Source organism: Prionailurus bengalensis, chromosome X (genome assembly GCF_016509475.1).
Source record: "Prionailurus bengalensis isolate Pbe53 chromosome X, Fcat_Pben_1.1_paternal_pri, whole genome shotgun sequence".
Lineage (NCBI taxonomy): Eukaryota > Metazoa > Chordata > Mammalia > Carnivora > Felidae > Prionailurus > Prionailurus bengalensis.
The window spans coordinates 123418507-123431814 of record NC_057361.1 but is presented as its reverse complement, the minus strand read 5'-3'; the positions used below and the strand labels follow the sequence as shown (position 1 = coordinate 123431814).

The 13308-nt window shown below is 50.0% G+C and overlaps 1 protein-coding gene across 13 annotated transcripts in view; it reads left to right on the top strand.

Annotated features, from left to right (window-relative positions):
- Positions 1-13308, top strand: part of IDS (iduronate 2-sulfatase) — a 40694-nt gene that overhangs the window by 5235 nt on the left and 22151 nt on the right. For 2 of the 13 annotated variants that reach the window (XM_043570822.1, XM_043570824.1), the window contains exon 1: positions 12724-12964. The exons of 6 other annotated variants lie outside the window; for them this stretch is intronic. In XM_043570822.1, coding sequence (XP_043426757.1) covers positions 12868-12964 — 97 coding nt within the window. In that variant the 5' untranslated portion in view covers positions 12724-12867. Of the gene's footprint in view, positions 1-11695; positions 11702-12708; positions 12995-13308 lie in introns of those variants that run through there. 5 more of the 13 variants (XM_043570828.1, XM_043570829.1, XM_043570831.1 and 2 more) reach the window with 5 other exon arrangements.

Here is a 13308-nt window from a genome sequence, read left to right as displayed (position 1 = left end):
TCTGGGGAAAGACTTGGGTAATGTGTTGCTCCCCCGGAGCTATGGTGGACTTACTAGCACTTTACTATGGGAAGGGGTGGGCTGCTGCCACAGACTCAAGTTTCAGAGACCTCTGGGGAGTCCAGCTCTTCCCCTACATGTCCCTCCCTGTTCCTTGTGTCAGGGATGCAGGTGTTCCCAAGTGGGCTTCTGATGTTGGCATGACAGGCCTGCCTTAGCTGAGTGTTCAGCCATCTTTGAAGTTCAGCCATTCCTATCAAATCCTGAGCTTGACCTTTGGCCACTGCCTGAAGTGGGGCTACTTTGTAAGCTACCAAGGAAACTCTGGGGCTCCCCCTTCATTTTCAGCTTGTTAATCACCCGCAGCTTCTCATCCCCTTGTAAGCCACTAGTGCAGAGAAGTCACCTCCATCCATTCCCTTCGTCCTTAGAGTTGTCATTCTCATACATTCCACATACCTGGATCTTCTCACCTGCCAGGAAATTACTCTCCACCTGCCAGCTCAGCAAAAAGTTCTAGTGTGAAAGTTTTAGTGGCTCGACTGTCTCCTTGTGCCTGGGGTTATCTGCACACCACCCGTCCTCCAGGATGGGCCGTCATTGCCAGTAGGGTAGGAGAAGAGTAATCCCATACTAGACCCCATCTTGCCACCTGCTTTTTGGACCACTCTGGAACCAACGATGTCAGATTAAGTCCTTCAGGGAGCTGACCCCAAGAGGGAGTTAGGAATGCCAAAGACTGATTGGGGTCTAACCCCCACTGAAGGAGAGGGAGGAAGCAGAGTTGGGCAGGGTGTTCCTTCAAACCGGATGCCCACCTGACAGTCTACCAGTCCACCAGGGAGCTGCAGAGCAAGAATTATCATTCTAGGGTCAGCATCCCGCTGGTGTGGTCAGGCTCTCGCAGTGCCTGAGGCTATGCAACCCACACTGACTGAATGGATAAATCTACACCTAGTAGTACCTGAGGAGTGGGTGTAAGCTAAGCAATGTAGGGCACCAGCTGCCTTTGCTCAGGCGCAGCCACGCTCTACCCTGCGGCTGGCTTGGTCGGAGGTGCTTTGGCCTCTTGTACATCAGATACCTGCTGAGGAGGAAGGGCCTTTGATAACCACGTGTCTGTTAGCACTGGTGTAAACATAGGCTGATGGGAGAAGGCAGATCTGGGGACAGAACATTGGGAGGCAAAGCACATTTAAGCCAGTAGACACCCACCTTGCGAGAGGTTGCTTGAAGGCGTGCACTGTGTGTTCCTCAGAGCTGAGAGGAGGCAACTTCCAGGCAGACCTGTATGCTGTGGAGCCTGAAACGAGGCAGAATGAGAGGCAGTCAATGTGAATAGGAAGGAACTACCGACTTAGGATGAGGGGCTGGGGCTTGAAGGCAGATAGGGGCTTCTTAGGTTGGAAGTGGGGGAAGGGCTGCTGGGAAGGGCCAGATACCTGCTGGGAACTGAAGGAAGGTTCTTGGCTGGAGCAGATGCATTTGTGGAGCACCTCCAACCTGGCACCATCAATTCAGGTCTACTATACAATTTTTGGCTTAGGAGTTTGAGAGATTTTGATACGCTGTGAAGTGGCATTCATTGCCTGTAGAGGGAAGTGTGTGTGTGTGTGTGTGTGTGTGTGTGTGTGTGCGCGCGCGCGCGTGTGCCCGTGCGTGTGTAAAGCAACCTAGATGTAGCTGGTCAGGCTTCTGTCCTCCATAGGGGGATCATAGCAGGAAGTCCAATGTCTATTCTATGGTTACGAACCTGGGATTGATCTGTGGCACCCCCACTACTACAGTGTGAGCCCAAGCAAATCACTTTACCTCTCTGAACCTCAATTTCCTCATCTGAAAGACAGGTCTAATATAAAAATCTACCCGAAGGAGTGATAATATTTTCCAGGTTAACTCCTGAGGGTGAGGATCACACAAGGTAATTCATGTGAGCGCAATCTGTAAACCATAAAGCATTCTACTACTAATCGTGGTTGAAGAGGCGTCTCTTCCCAAGTAGTCTTTGCTAAGTAAGAAAGGATGTGGGGGGTACTGCTGGCCTGTATCTTGAAGCCTACTGATGGGAGATGGGCAGATACTGAAAAGTCTGTAACAGGATGTGGCCTGGTTGGGGTCTTGGGTGCCGTGCATGCATTTTGACCAAAGATGTATGGCGGCCCCTGGGACCAATGGAGAGGCTTTGTGAACCTATGCGAACTGACAGGGTTTGAGAATTGAGGGCTATGTCAGTGCTGGCAATGCATAAATCTGGGAGCTTCTTCCCAGCTGTGTGGGAGTCGATGTCAGCCTGCCGCCTCAGGTAATACAGGTCCAAGATCTGCCACCCACGATTCTGTCATCCATAAAGCTTTGGTAACCAGAAGTGTTTCTGTAAGCTTGACCTAAACGCTTCTGGTGGTAAAACGAAAAATGGACGGCATGAAGCTATTTAGAGAATCCTGAATTTTCTTTATTTTTTTTCTTTATGTGCCTTATTATTAACACTTGGGGTTAATAGTCACTTTTTTTAAAATTCTTTATTTGCCTCATTATTAACACTTGGTGTTAATAGTCACATGTTTCCCTGAAGTGATGTCCATGTGTTTGCTAGACCCTGCAAGGGTGTCACTGATACGTGGCCCTTGTCTCTGTCACCTTTCTGAATTCTGAAATTCATCTGGCCCAAGGTTTTGGATGAGGCATGGTGCGCATGTGATACTAACACCAGTAAGAGGCAACATTTGTTGGATTTATAGAGGCCTAGAGTTCCTGGATGTTTGTCCTTCCTCCAGCCTTCGGCCGCCAGGGACGCCCTTCCCAGGACTGAGGCCCTCCCTGGGTCAACCTGGATGGGTGGATACCTCACCTCCTGCCATACCGCACCATGATGGGAAATCTCATTTGGTACCCAGCACAGTTTTCCGTGGTGGAAATGGGATGAACGCAGAGCTCAACATAGGAAGGCCCCTTGGCAAAAGCATGTACGTACACTAGTCGTTTATGTTACACACGGTCTGCCCGCAGTCTTGCTTCAGGTGAGTCTCACGGTGCAGCCAGCTGGAGCCTGGGCCCACTCACATGACTCGGGTAGTGTGATCTGGGGTCTGATTTTTGAGAGAAAGGTGATGACGAAAGCAGCTTGGCAGCCTCAGACGCCCAAGTGCTGCTTCTACAGCTCTTTGCCAGCATCGATAGGGAAGCATGGCTGGAGGAGAGGGGCAGAGAGGACGCCACACAGCCTGTGCTGGTTACTCTTACACAGGCCTCTGCCTGGGGAGCCTGTCAGTTCTCTCTGGACAGGATGAAAAGATGCCAGAGAGCAGCTTGTTGAGGCTGGTCTGCAGTGGTCTTGTTTTCGTTCATCGTCTCCATTTTTTTCTCGAAGGATTTTGGATATCTTCCCCTCACCCGGGGGTGTCTTGACTAGTGATCTCATGTCTTGCAGCTGACACAGGTGAACATTAAGGAGGCAAGGAGGTTAGGTGAGGCCATGCAGCCTGGAGGCTGAGGCAGGCAGCACGGGGCCTGGCGCGCTGTGAGTGCTTCCTGCAGGGGAGTGCCTTGCGGTCACACATTTGTTCATTGTCTTCCTCTTCACCAAAGCAGTAAGTGAGAGAGCGGGTCTGGAGTCCTGTCTTTGTCAGTCTTTGTCACTGACAAACTGTGTGACCTTACCTCACCTCCATTTCCTCCTCATGTAAAATGAGGGTACTAGAACCCACACCCTGGTTGGGATATAAACTTCAGGTAGTGCCATATAGTTCTCACTCACTGCATACTCGGCAACTAATGATATTATCATTAGAATTCATTTGGGCCCCGAATTCCCAAGTGAATGTTTTCCCTGAGCAAAATTAGGGTTTTCACCAGCCCAAGATCTAGAAGCTTTCTCTTACCTGCCCATCCAGCTTCTGTGCCTCAGTGACCCTCCATGTACCCTGGTTGCCTGGGAGGACATACAGTGATCACCCTCATAGTACAAGGCTCATTCAGCAGCCCAAACAAGGCCCTGGCCTGGGTCAGTCTGTGGCAGTGTGGCATTGTGGCTAAGAGGTCAGGGTTTAAGTTCCAACCCTTTTGGCTGTGAGACCTTGAGCCAGTGATGCCCCTTCTCCAAACCTCTGTCTGACCATCTGTGTACTGGAGCTAATACAGAGCGCACAGTCCCTGGGGCCGCAGTGAGGACTTAATGAGTTGAAAAGGCTGGAATGGATTTGGTGCACAAAGATGTTACAGGAAAGAGAAGCAAGACAGTGGTGCTGTCATCTTTCGTTTGACTTGACCCCCCGCCAGCTGACAGTGGCATGAGAAGTGCTGATGCCACCCCACCGCCATCCCACCGTCGCATCCCTCTGGGAACTTACTCTTTAAGCAGCTTGTTGATGTAGAAGACCAGTTACACAGGAAATGGAAAACCAGGTTCCCCCTGATCTTGGTACCGTGAAAGGCATACTTGGGAAACGCCACATGTGCTCCCTGGAGCCTATCTGGCATCCGGACAGGCATCACTTGAGTGAAGACTGAAGCCCCCCCCACCCCATGCCACAGGCTGTGGCTTTGTAACTGGAAATGTTTCGCTGGCCCTGCTGGCATCTCTGTGAAGTTCATGAGCCACGGTGTGAGGCTCAGGTGAGCCGGTGATCACTGCAGCTGTGCCCCCGTGGGGCTGGAGCCGGAGGAGGCAGGGATCTGGGACTCCACGGGCTACACACAACCCCTGTTCACTGAGTGCCTACTGGAGGCCGGGGAGGGGCACCAGCTGGTCTCTGTGGGGTTCTTACTTCCAGGAGACCCAGGGAAGGTTAGCAGTAGGCGACGTCCACGCTGCAGACCTGGGATTGAAAGCAGCTCTGTCTGATGGCAGAGCCCATGTTCTTTCAACTGTCTCATCTTATGGCCACTCAACACACTGTCACTCAAGGGGGAGGACTGGGACTTATGAGGCTTTGCTCCTGCCCAGAATTCAAAGGCTGCCCTTGGACTCCAAGACTCAATGGAGAGACATCCCAACTTTGAGGACTTTTGAAAACTTTAAATGTGAACGGCACATGCCATTTAACAAGAACCCCCTTTGGTATGCCTTCCACCCCTCAGTGTTTTTATTGGTCCCTTACAGGCCCTTAGAGAAGTTTCTCATATTGACAGGCTTTGCAATGATGTTACAGACATATCACATCACACCAGTTCCACAAGTGATAACAGCCACTGCTTCCCAAATGGCACGTTTCTTCAAGTAAAAAGCAGATGGCTGCATGTAGCATAGAGGGACATCATGTCTTGGTAAAGACAGAATTGAAATTCTTGGCAAAGCAGGACATCCCTTTTAGTACTTGGCCTTGTGTCATAGCAAACGAAGGCCAGTTCTCATCAAACCAGCAAGATAGCTCTTACTACCTTTTTCAGTGTCAGCTACTAACTTCATGAGGGCATCTGTCTAACAAGGCATATGGTAATTGGGTGCAACTCCGAAGATTCCTTGTATGCTCCTGTTTTTATCCCTTGATGGTGGCATATTTCAAGCCGTCTTTAGCTGTTCCTTCTATCGATGCATCTATTCATGCCTGAGGTGTGTTTCATAAGGGCACCAGCAGAAAGGCCCCTGGAAGAATAGCACCAAACCTTACAGTGTTTCCCACTCTGACTCGTCCTCCGGCTTTTGCTTCAGAAGTGCAGGGGGTGATGGGAGCTGCCTTGGCAACCTGGCTGTGGGCTCCCCTTTGCAAGAAGCATCTGCTTGTCAGAGACTGAGTGTGCAAGCTGGCAACGCCCGGTGACATCTGGGCTTTGCCTGCAGACCCAGCGACCAGAAGTGCCTCTCCTGGCTCAGAAAGCATTCTACCAAGAGTCCTTTTTTTTATTCCAAGAGAGCTGTCATTGTTTCTGTTCCCTGAGGTTCTTTGTCAAACTGGATCTGAGGGAATAAGCAGAAATCCTCCCTAAATCCAAGAGGAACGGGGAAAAGGGAGGAAGGGGAGTGACCAGATGTAAACTCATCCCGATGAATGCAACGCAAACGGAAAAAGAACCGGTCATACCTCAACTCAGTGACAAAGCAATGCTTACAAAGGTCTGATTCAGCATTTCTGTTTTACTTATTTTGTTTTATGCTCATGCTCTACGAAAAATGCATACTTGTGAGGAAATGAATCACCTAGGAAGCGTTGCTAGCAAACACTGGCGCTCGGGAGACACCTGGTGGAAGATTTTAGAAATGCTCTGCTTCCTGGCTCTGACAACAGGAGGTTTGCTTGTTCCAAGCCTGGCCTGTCCACCCAACCCCCGCTGAGCTGGCGGGATCAGTGAATAACAAGATGGAAAAGTCTGGGCTTTAAAAGAAACAGGTGAGGGAAGGGGGAGAGGAGGCGAGCAAAGATGAGGGAAGGGAAAGCTTGCTTGCAAGATGTCCAGAGGCACATGGGACTGTGACTAACCCCTTCCATATGAGAGAATCCGCTGACCTTATGGTCCTTGGCACAGAGCGTGACCCAGGGTAGGAGCTCAGCAACTGTCAAGGCTGCCGTGATGCCTAGCCCTTCTACCCCGCATGCTCCAAGGGGCTTCTACTTCAACAGAATCAGATGCCGGTTGTGATCCAATTCACTTTCACCGCCTTGAGCCCCCAGCCAGGAGCCAGGATGTTGCCACTGCATCACAGACCTCAGGGCAGCCCAGGCCATTGGAGAGCAGACCCCCAGAACTGCCTCACACGAGAGCAACTTCCAGGAACGGGGTCCTCGGTGCCCAGCATATTTGGTGGCAGTCAAAGCCCACATCAGGCTCCTCAGAACCATTTCACCTGCCCACGGAGACCAGGGCCCTGCCCGCCACTCTGTGTGGGGTTGAGACAGCCCCTCTTCGCGGTGGGCTGAGTACAGCCTGGGCCGCTCTGCTTTCTCATCCAGGTAATTCTGATCATGGCTCTCATCCCAGTCATCCTCTGAAACCCAATGAGCAGTGCTAGTCCCGGGGACACAGCAGCAAGTAGAAGGGGCGGGGCCTGTCCTCAAAGAGGGCCCACCTGAGGGTCCTGGCTCCAGAATGAAAGCTAAGCCTTGAACTCTCCCCTGAATCCTCACCCTTGGGCTGTGGTGAGGTATCATGTAGTATTTACCAACTTACCGATGTGTGCTGCCCTCAGCCCTGAGTTAGGGTCAACGGTGGGAATGCAGTAGAAGTCCAAGGGCAAGGGACTTGTGTTCTCTTGCTGGACTATGGAAAGTGCACTGAGTCTTAGAATTCCCCTCACACTGGATCAGCATGGCCTAGCTGCATTAGTGCCTGAGGCAGCACCCGCCCCCCCCCCCCATCACCGACCTTCCTGTGGCCCTAAAGTGGCATGGAAAAGCAGCTGAATATACCTGTTCCCTAAGAAGGGCACAGAAATTGTGTGTGTGTGTGTCTGAGAGAGAGAGAGAGAGAGAGAGAGAGAGAGAGAGAGAGAGAAGCACCCTCCAACAAATGTCACAGTGGAAAGTGGTGTGGACTGCATGCCAGGTTAGGCTGATGCCTCATTGAAAGCTGGCATGAAGGCGTGCTATCTCAGGGCTGGGTGGGATTGCACATCACAGTTCAGTGGAGGCTGGCATGGACCAATGACAAGGATCAAATATGCTTGCTCACTGTCTCTCCAAATGCCATGAAACTCTGCCTCGCAGGATTTAGGTGGTAGCCTAGGCATAAGAAGGAGAAAATCCTGAATTGCCTGATAATGATATTTGGTAATTAGTAAGAAAATCCCAAAGTAACTGGAAAAATGTGGAATTGACTAGATTAATATTTCTGATATGGACTTAAGGCTCAAGAAAGACAGGGTTCCTCTGTGGTAGCCACAGGTCTATATAGCCCTTATTATATAGCTTCCTACTTCTGTAGTGTACCTGTCCTTGTATAATCCCCTCCCTTGGTCCTTGTATGGGCAGAATTCACTACTTATAAACAATAGAATATAGCAAAGCTGAAAGGATTTTGCAGATATGATTAAGACCCCTAATCAGTTGCTGTGAGTTAATCAGAAGGGAGATTATCCTGGGTGGATCTGACCTAATCAGATGAGCCCCTCAAAAGAGGGCCAGGCCTCCCCTGAAATTAGAGCAATTCCCTGCCGGCCTCAAAGAAGTAGACAACCATGTTGTGAGAGCACCTATGAGAGGGTCATCTGGCAAGGAACTGTGAGTAGTCTCTAGGAGCTGAGAGTGGCCCAGGGCTGATGGCCAGCTAGCAAACAGGACCTCAGTCCTACATCCACAAGGAACTTAATTCTGGCAACAGCCAGAGCCAGAAGGGAAGGGAAGCCAGAGCCTCAGATGAGAACACAGCCCCAGCCAGCATGTTGACTGCAGCCCTGTGAAACTCTGAGCAAAAGGCCCAGCTAAGCTGCACCTGGACTTCTAACCTATAGAAACTACAAGGTAATAGATGGTGTTTACAGCCACTAAGCTTGTGGTACAGATAATGCTACTGGGAATTGTACGTGTCTTTTGGTGGCCATGAGTACACTCACACGTTTTGAGTATATGCACCGGCATGGCATTGCTGCTCCCTAGGGCAGGCACGCGTTCAGCTTTAGCCTTAGGAAATACTTCCACCAGGTTTTCCAAAGCAGTTGTAGCAATTAGCACTGCTACAATCAAGTAGGAGAGTTTGAAGTGCTCCATGTTCTTGGTAGCACTTGGTATCGTCCTTTCCTGTACTTCTGTTCTCTATTTTTTAATGTTTATTGATTTTTGAGACAGAGAGAGAGAGAGAGAGAGAGAGAGAGAGAGAGAGAGAGAGAGAGAAAGCACAAGCAGGGGAGGGGTAGACAAAGAGGGGGACACAGAATCCGAAGCAGGCTCCAGGCTCTGAGCTGTCAGCGCAGAGCTCGACGTGGGGCTCGAACTCACAGACGGCAAGATCATGACCTGAGCCGAAGTCGGAAGCTTAACTGACTGAGCCACCCAGGTGTCCCTGTTCTATATATTTTAAGTTCCTCTCAACTTGGTTCTTTTACTGAATTTTGAATTTTGCAATTGTAGTTTTAATTTCAAGTGATCCTTCACGTTTTATAGTACTGTTTTTATACCAATCTGTTTTTGTTCTATATATTCAATATCAAGTCTCTCTGAGGATATTAATAAAAGGTATTTTTTTAAGTTTTTTAGTTCTTGAGAGAGAGTGAGCGAGCGAGCGAGCAGGGGAGGGGCAGAGAGAGAGGGAGACACAGAATCTGAAATAAGCTCCAGGCACTGAGCTGTCAGCACAGAGCCCAGAGCGGGGCTCGAACTCATGAACCGTGAGATCATGACCTGAGCCAAAGTCAGACGCTTAACCGACTGAGCCACCTAGGCGCCCCTAAGTTTTTGTGTTTTTGGGCTTTTTTTAAAGGTAATTTATACACCCAGCATGGGGCTCAAACTCATGATCCTGAGATCAAGAGTCTCGTGCTCCACCAACTGAGCAAGCCGTGTGCCCCAATAAAAGGTCTTTTTGTTTTTCCTTTTTAACTTGTTCTTCCCTGTCCCTTAGTCATCTCTTTCCTATAGGGCCAGCTTTGCTATTTCTTTTTCATGATACTTCTCTGTCATCTTGTACACCATCCTCAAATATTTAGCTTTTCTTTGTTGTCTGGTTATGCTTAAGAATGAGGTTGACTCGCAGCTCTGTGGCCCCAGGACTTATTCAGTGGCATTTAGTGTGTTCACAGTGTTGTACAATCAGCGCCTTTGTCTAGTTCCAGAACATTTTCAGCACTCTCAAAGGAGACCCTGTACATGTTCAGCACTTGCTCTCCATCCCCTCCTCCAACACCTGGCAACCATCAATTGGTGTTCTCTCTGTAGATGTACCTATTCGAATACTTTCTCTAAATGGAATTATACCATATGTGACCTTTTGTGTCTGGCTTCTTTCCATTGGCATGATGCTTTCAAGAGTCCTCCATACTGCAGCACGCATCAGGACTCCCTTTCTTCTTTATGGATGCATAATAGCCTATCGTGTGGCTAGACCATAATCCCTTTATCTGGCGACGGACATTTCAGCCAGTTTGGCTATTGTGAATAGTGCTGTGATGAACACGCATGTACAAACACTTGTTGGAGCACCAGTGTTCAAATCTTCTGGGTATATATGTAAGAGTAGAACTGCCGAGTCACATGATACTTCTATTTTCAACTTCTTACAGAACTGCAAAACTATTTCCACAGCAGCTGACTCATTTTACATTGCCACCAACGATGTCCAGGTTTTCCGATTTTTCTCCACATCTTCACCAACGCTTGTGATTTTAAAAGTTTTTGATAATGGTCATCTTAGTGGGTGTGAAGTGCTACTTCTTTGCGGTTTCGATTTACATTTCTGTAATAAGTAATGAATTTGAGCATCCTTTTCCATTCTTTATTGCCGTCAGGCTATATTGTTTTTGTTCCTTCATGATTATTTTAAAGGGAGGAAGAGGTGTGGTGAACAGAGGGATGTGTCACCTAAACCCCCTTTCAGTGATGGCCTTCTTGCCCCAGTTGCTGAGAGGGCACCTCCTTTGGGGCTGTCCACCCCTTCAGGGCCTGCCTCAGCTGCACAGGGCCACCTTGCCCAAGTTCGGACCCCTCCCAGGGTATATCTGCATTCAATGACTTATCAAGGTGATGTAGAAATATCTGGCCATATTGGCCTAACCCCCATGGGGTTAGCTGGGGCCTGAATCACAGCTCAGCTGCTGCCTCTTTCCACTCTTGCTCCCTTCTCATCCTTTCCACAGGTATGTCTCCCAAAGGCACTCACTGCGCACTTCACTCTGTTTTAGAGTTGGCTTTTGGATGAACACAACCCATAAAAGACGATAAACGTATGTGTCTGGTTCATTAACTTAAACTGCAGGTGGAACCAATCATGTTTTCTTTAACATTCCAGAAACTTAGGGCACCCAGGTGGCTTAGTCGGTTAAGCGTCTGACTCTTGATTTCAGCTCAGGTCATGATTTCATGGGTTCATGGGTTCGAGCCCTGCATCGGGCTCTGTGCTGATGGCATGGAGCCTGCTTGGGATTTTCTCTCTTCCACTTTCTCTCAGGCCCTCCCTCACTCGTGCTCTCTCTCTCAGAAATAAATAAACTTAAAAAATTAAAAAAAAATATTCCAGAAGCGTAATACTTGCTTATGTATATACTGTATGTAGAAAGATTGGGGCTGTTTTCTTTGGATGCCTCTATTAAATCTCATGCAGGCACTGAGCTACAAAGTGGCGCCTGTCTTGAGACATTGGAGGCCTGTTTTTATGATGCTCTCAGCTGAATATTTTAGTCTTTAGTGAAACCAGGCTACTCCCCTAAATACTTCTCAGTGAGCTGAAGCTACCGTGTGAATGTCCTTGATATTTAGGAGGGCATTTCATATTCTGGTCTGCTGGGGTGTGTAAGTACTTTGGAAAAATATCTGCTTTGTGTTCCTTAAATTGGACTTTGTGGCCAAAAATTCAGTCTTTGGCTTTGCTCTCACTTCTCGTCCATCATCATCTCACTCTACTTCTGCATTTCATCCTTCACACCGCTCCATTTGCCCTGCAATTCAATCTCAGCCGTGTCTGTGACCTCTTGGGCTTTGTTGGAACATTGAAGGGACCCCCTTCTCCATTGGTCTTTTCTTTGCTTATGTCCATAGCTAGATTGAGGACAGAGAGGCCATCTTTCTGCAGAGAATTGGGTAGCCATCACATACCCTGGCTGCAGTCCCTTCTGGAATTCAGAGTCCTTGATCAGGCTCATGTGGTTGTTGGCCGAATCCATTTCTTTGTGGTTCTAGGGCCAAGTTTTCAGCTTCTTACTAGCTGTTGGCTGGAGGCCACCCTTAGGTCCTAAAGCCATCCAGAGTTCCCTGCCACGTGGCCCTCTCCAGGGACAGTTACAATATGGCTTTTCCAGACCAGTGGGAGAATGCCTCTAAGTGTGTGCTAACAAGATGGACTCATAGATACATCCTAATGTAGTCACACATGTGAAATGCTATCTCACCTTCACCATATTCTACTGGTTAGAAGCACAGGTTCTACCCATGCCCAAAGGGAGGGGATTATACAAGGGCACGACCTAGTGGGGGTCACCTTAGGGTGTGTCCACCGCAGCTGTCAATGAATACTAATGAGGCTTTGCCTGACCACCCTATCAACAATAACATGCAAATCCACCTGGCCTTATATTTGTCCAGACCGTGTGTGCCCACTGGCGTTCTTTGTTTATTTGGTTATTTAAGGTCTGCAAGCCCCACCAGGGCAGGCACTTTGAACTCCCGAGCCGCCAACAGTGCTTGGTATACGTATCTGCGATACTTAGTAAGTATCTGTCGAACAAATGCATAAACGGGGGGACCTTTCAGATGGAGGAAGGCAGCTTCTCAAAGAGCTGCATTGAAGGAGAATGTCATTGGGCTGGTCTGCAAGGAAGTGTGACTTTTATGGAGTGATGACGGAAGGGAAGGGCTTCCAGGTGGAAGGCATAACAGGAGCAAAGGCAAAGAGGCAGAAAACTGCTGGTTAAGGACAGGGGTTGCATCGCAAAACTTTGGACACACCTGGAAAGATTCCAGCATAGCTCCCCAACAAGGGAGTAACCCGCGGCTTGGCTGGTCTGCCAAGCGGGCGGGGCAGCTGGGCGGTGCTGGCGCTGCGCTCGAACCACGGCCCCGCCCCCTATGGCCGGGATCACGCGCAGGGGCCTCGCGCAGCACTAAGCCCCGCCCCCGAGGGGCGGGGCGGGATACGAGGTGCGCAGGCGCACTAGCACCCGGGCCGGCTCCAGGGCCTGTGGGGCCGGCCGCGGCCACTTCGCGCAGATCGCTCAGGTGACGCTGGGCTAGCGGCGGGCCCATCCGCCGCAGCCTGTCACCATCGGCCCGGAGTGGCCGCGCCGGGACAGAAATGCCGCCGGCCGGCCAGTGTCTGCTTTGGCTTGGCCTGGTCCTGGCCTCCGTCTGCGCCTCCCTTGAGTCTGCGGCGCCCAGCAACTCGACCACAGGTGCAGCCTTGGCTCTCGCTCAGATTTCGGGTTCCGTATCTCCTTTCCTGCCTACACCGGTCCTTAACTTCCTGTCTCCGTCCCATCTGCTATTCTTTCTAACATCCAAACTTACTTTCCTCCCTCTCTCTGTCCCTCCCTCCATCCATCCATCCTTCCCTCCCTCCCTAAATTCTTCTTTCCTTTCGTCTATCCTTCCCTCCCTCCCTCCCTTCCTCCCTTTCTCTCCCGACTTCGTCCAGGCTTGAGGCCATGCCCAGAGCCTAATCTTGCCACCCAGGACTGGGGCTGCTTCTGTGCACCCACTCCCACCCTCCCTGAGACACAACCCTCATCGCCCCCTC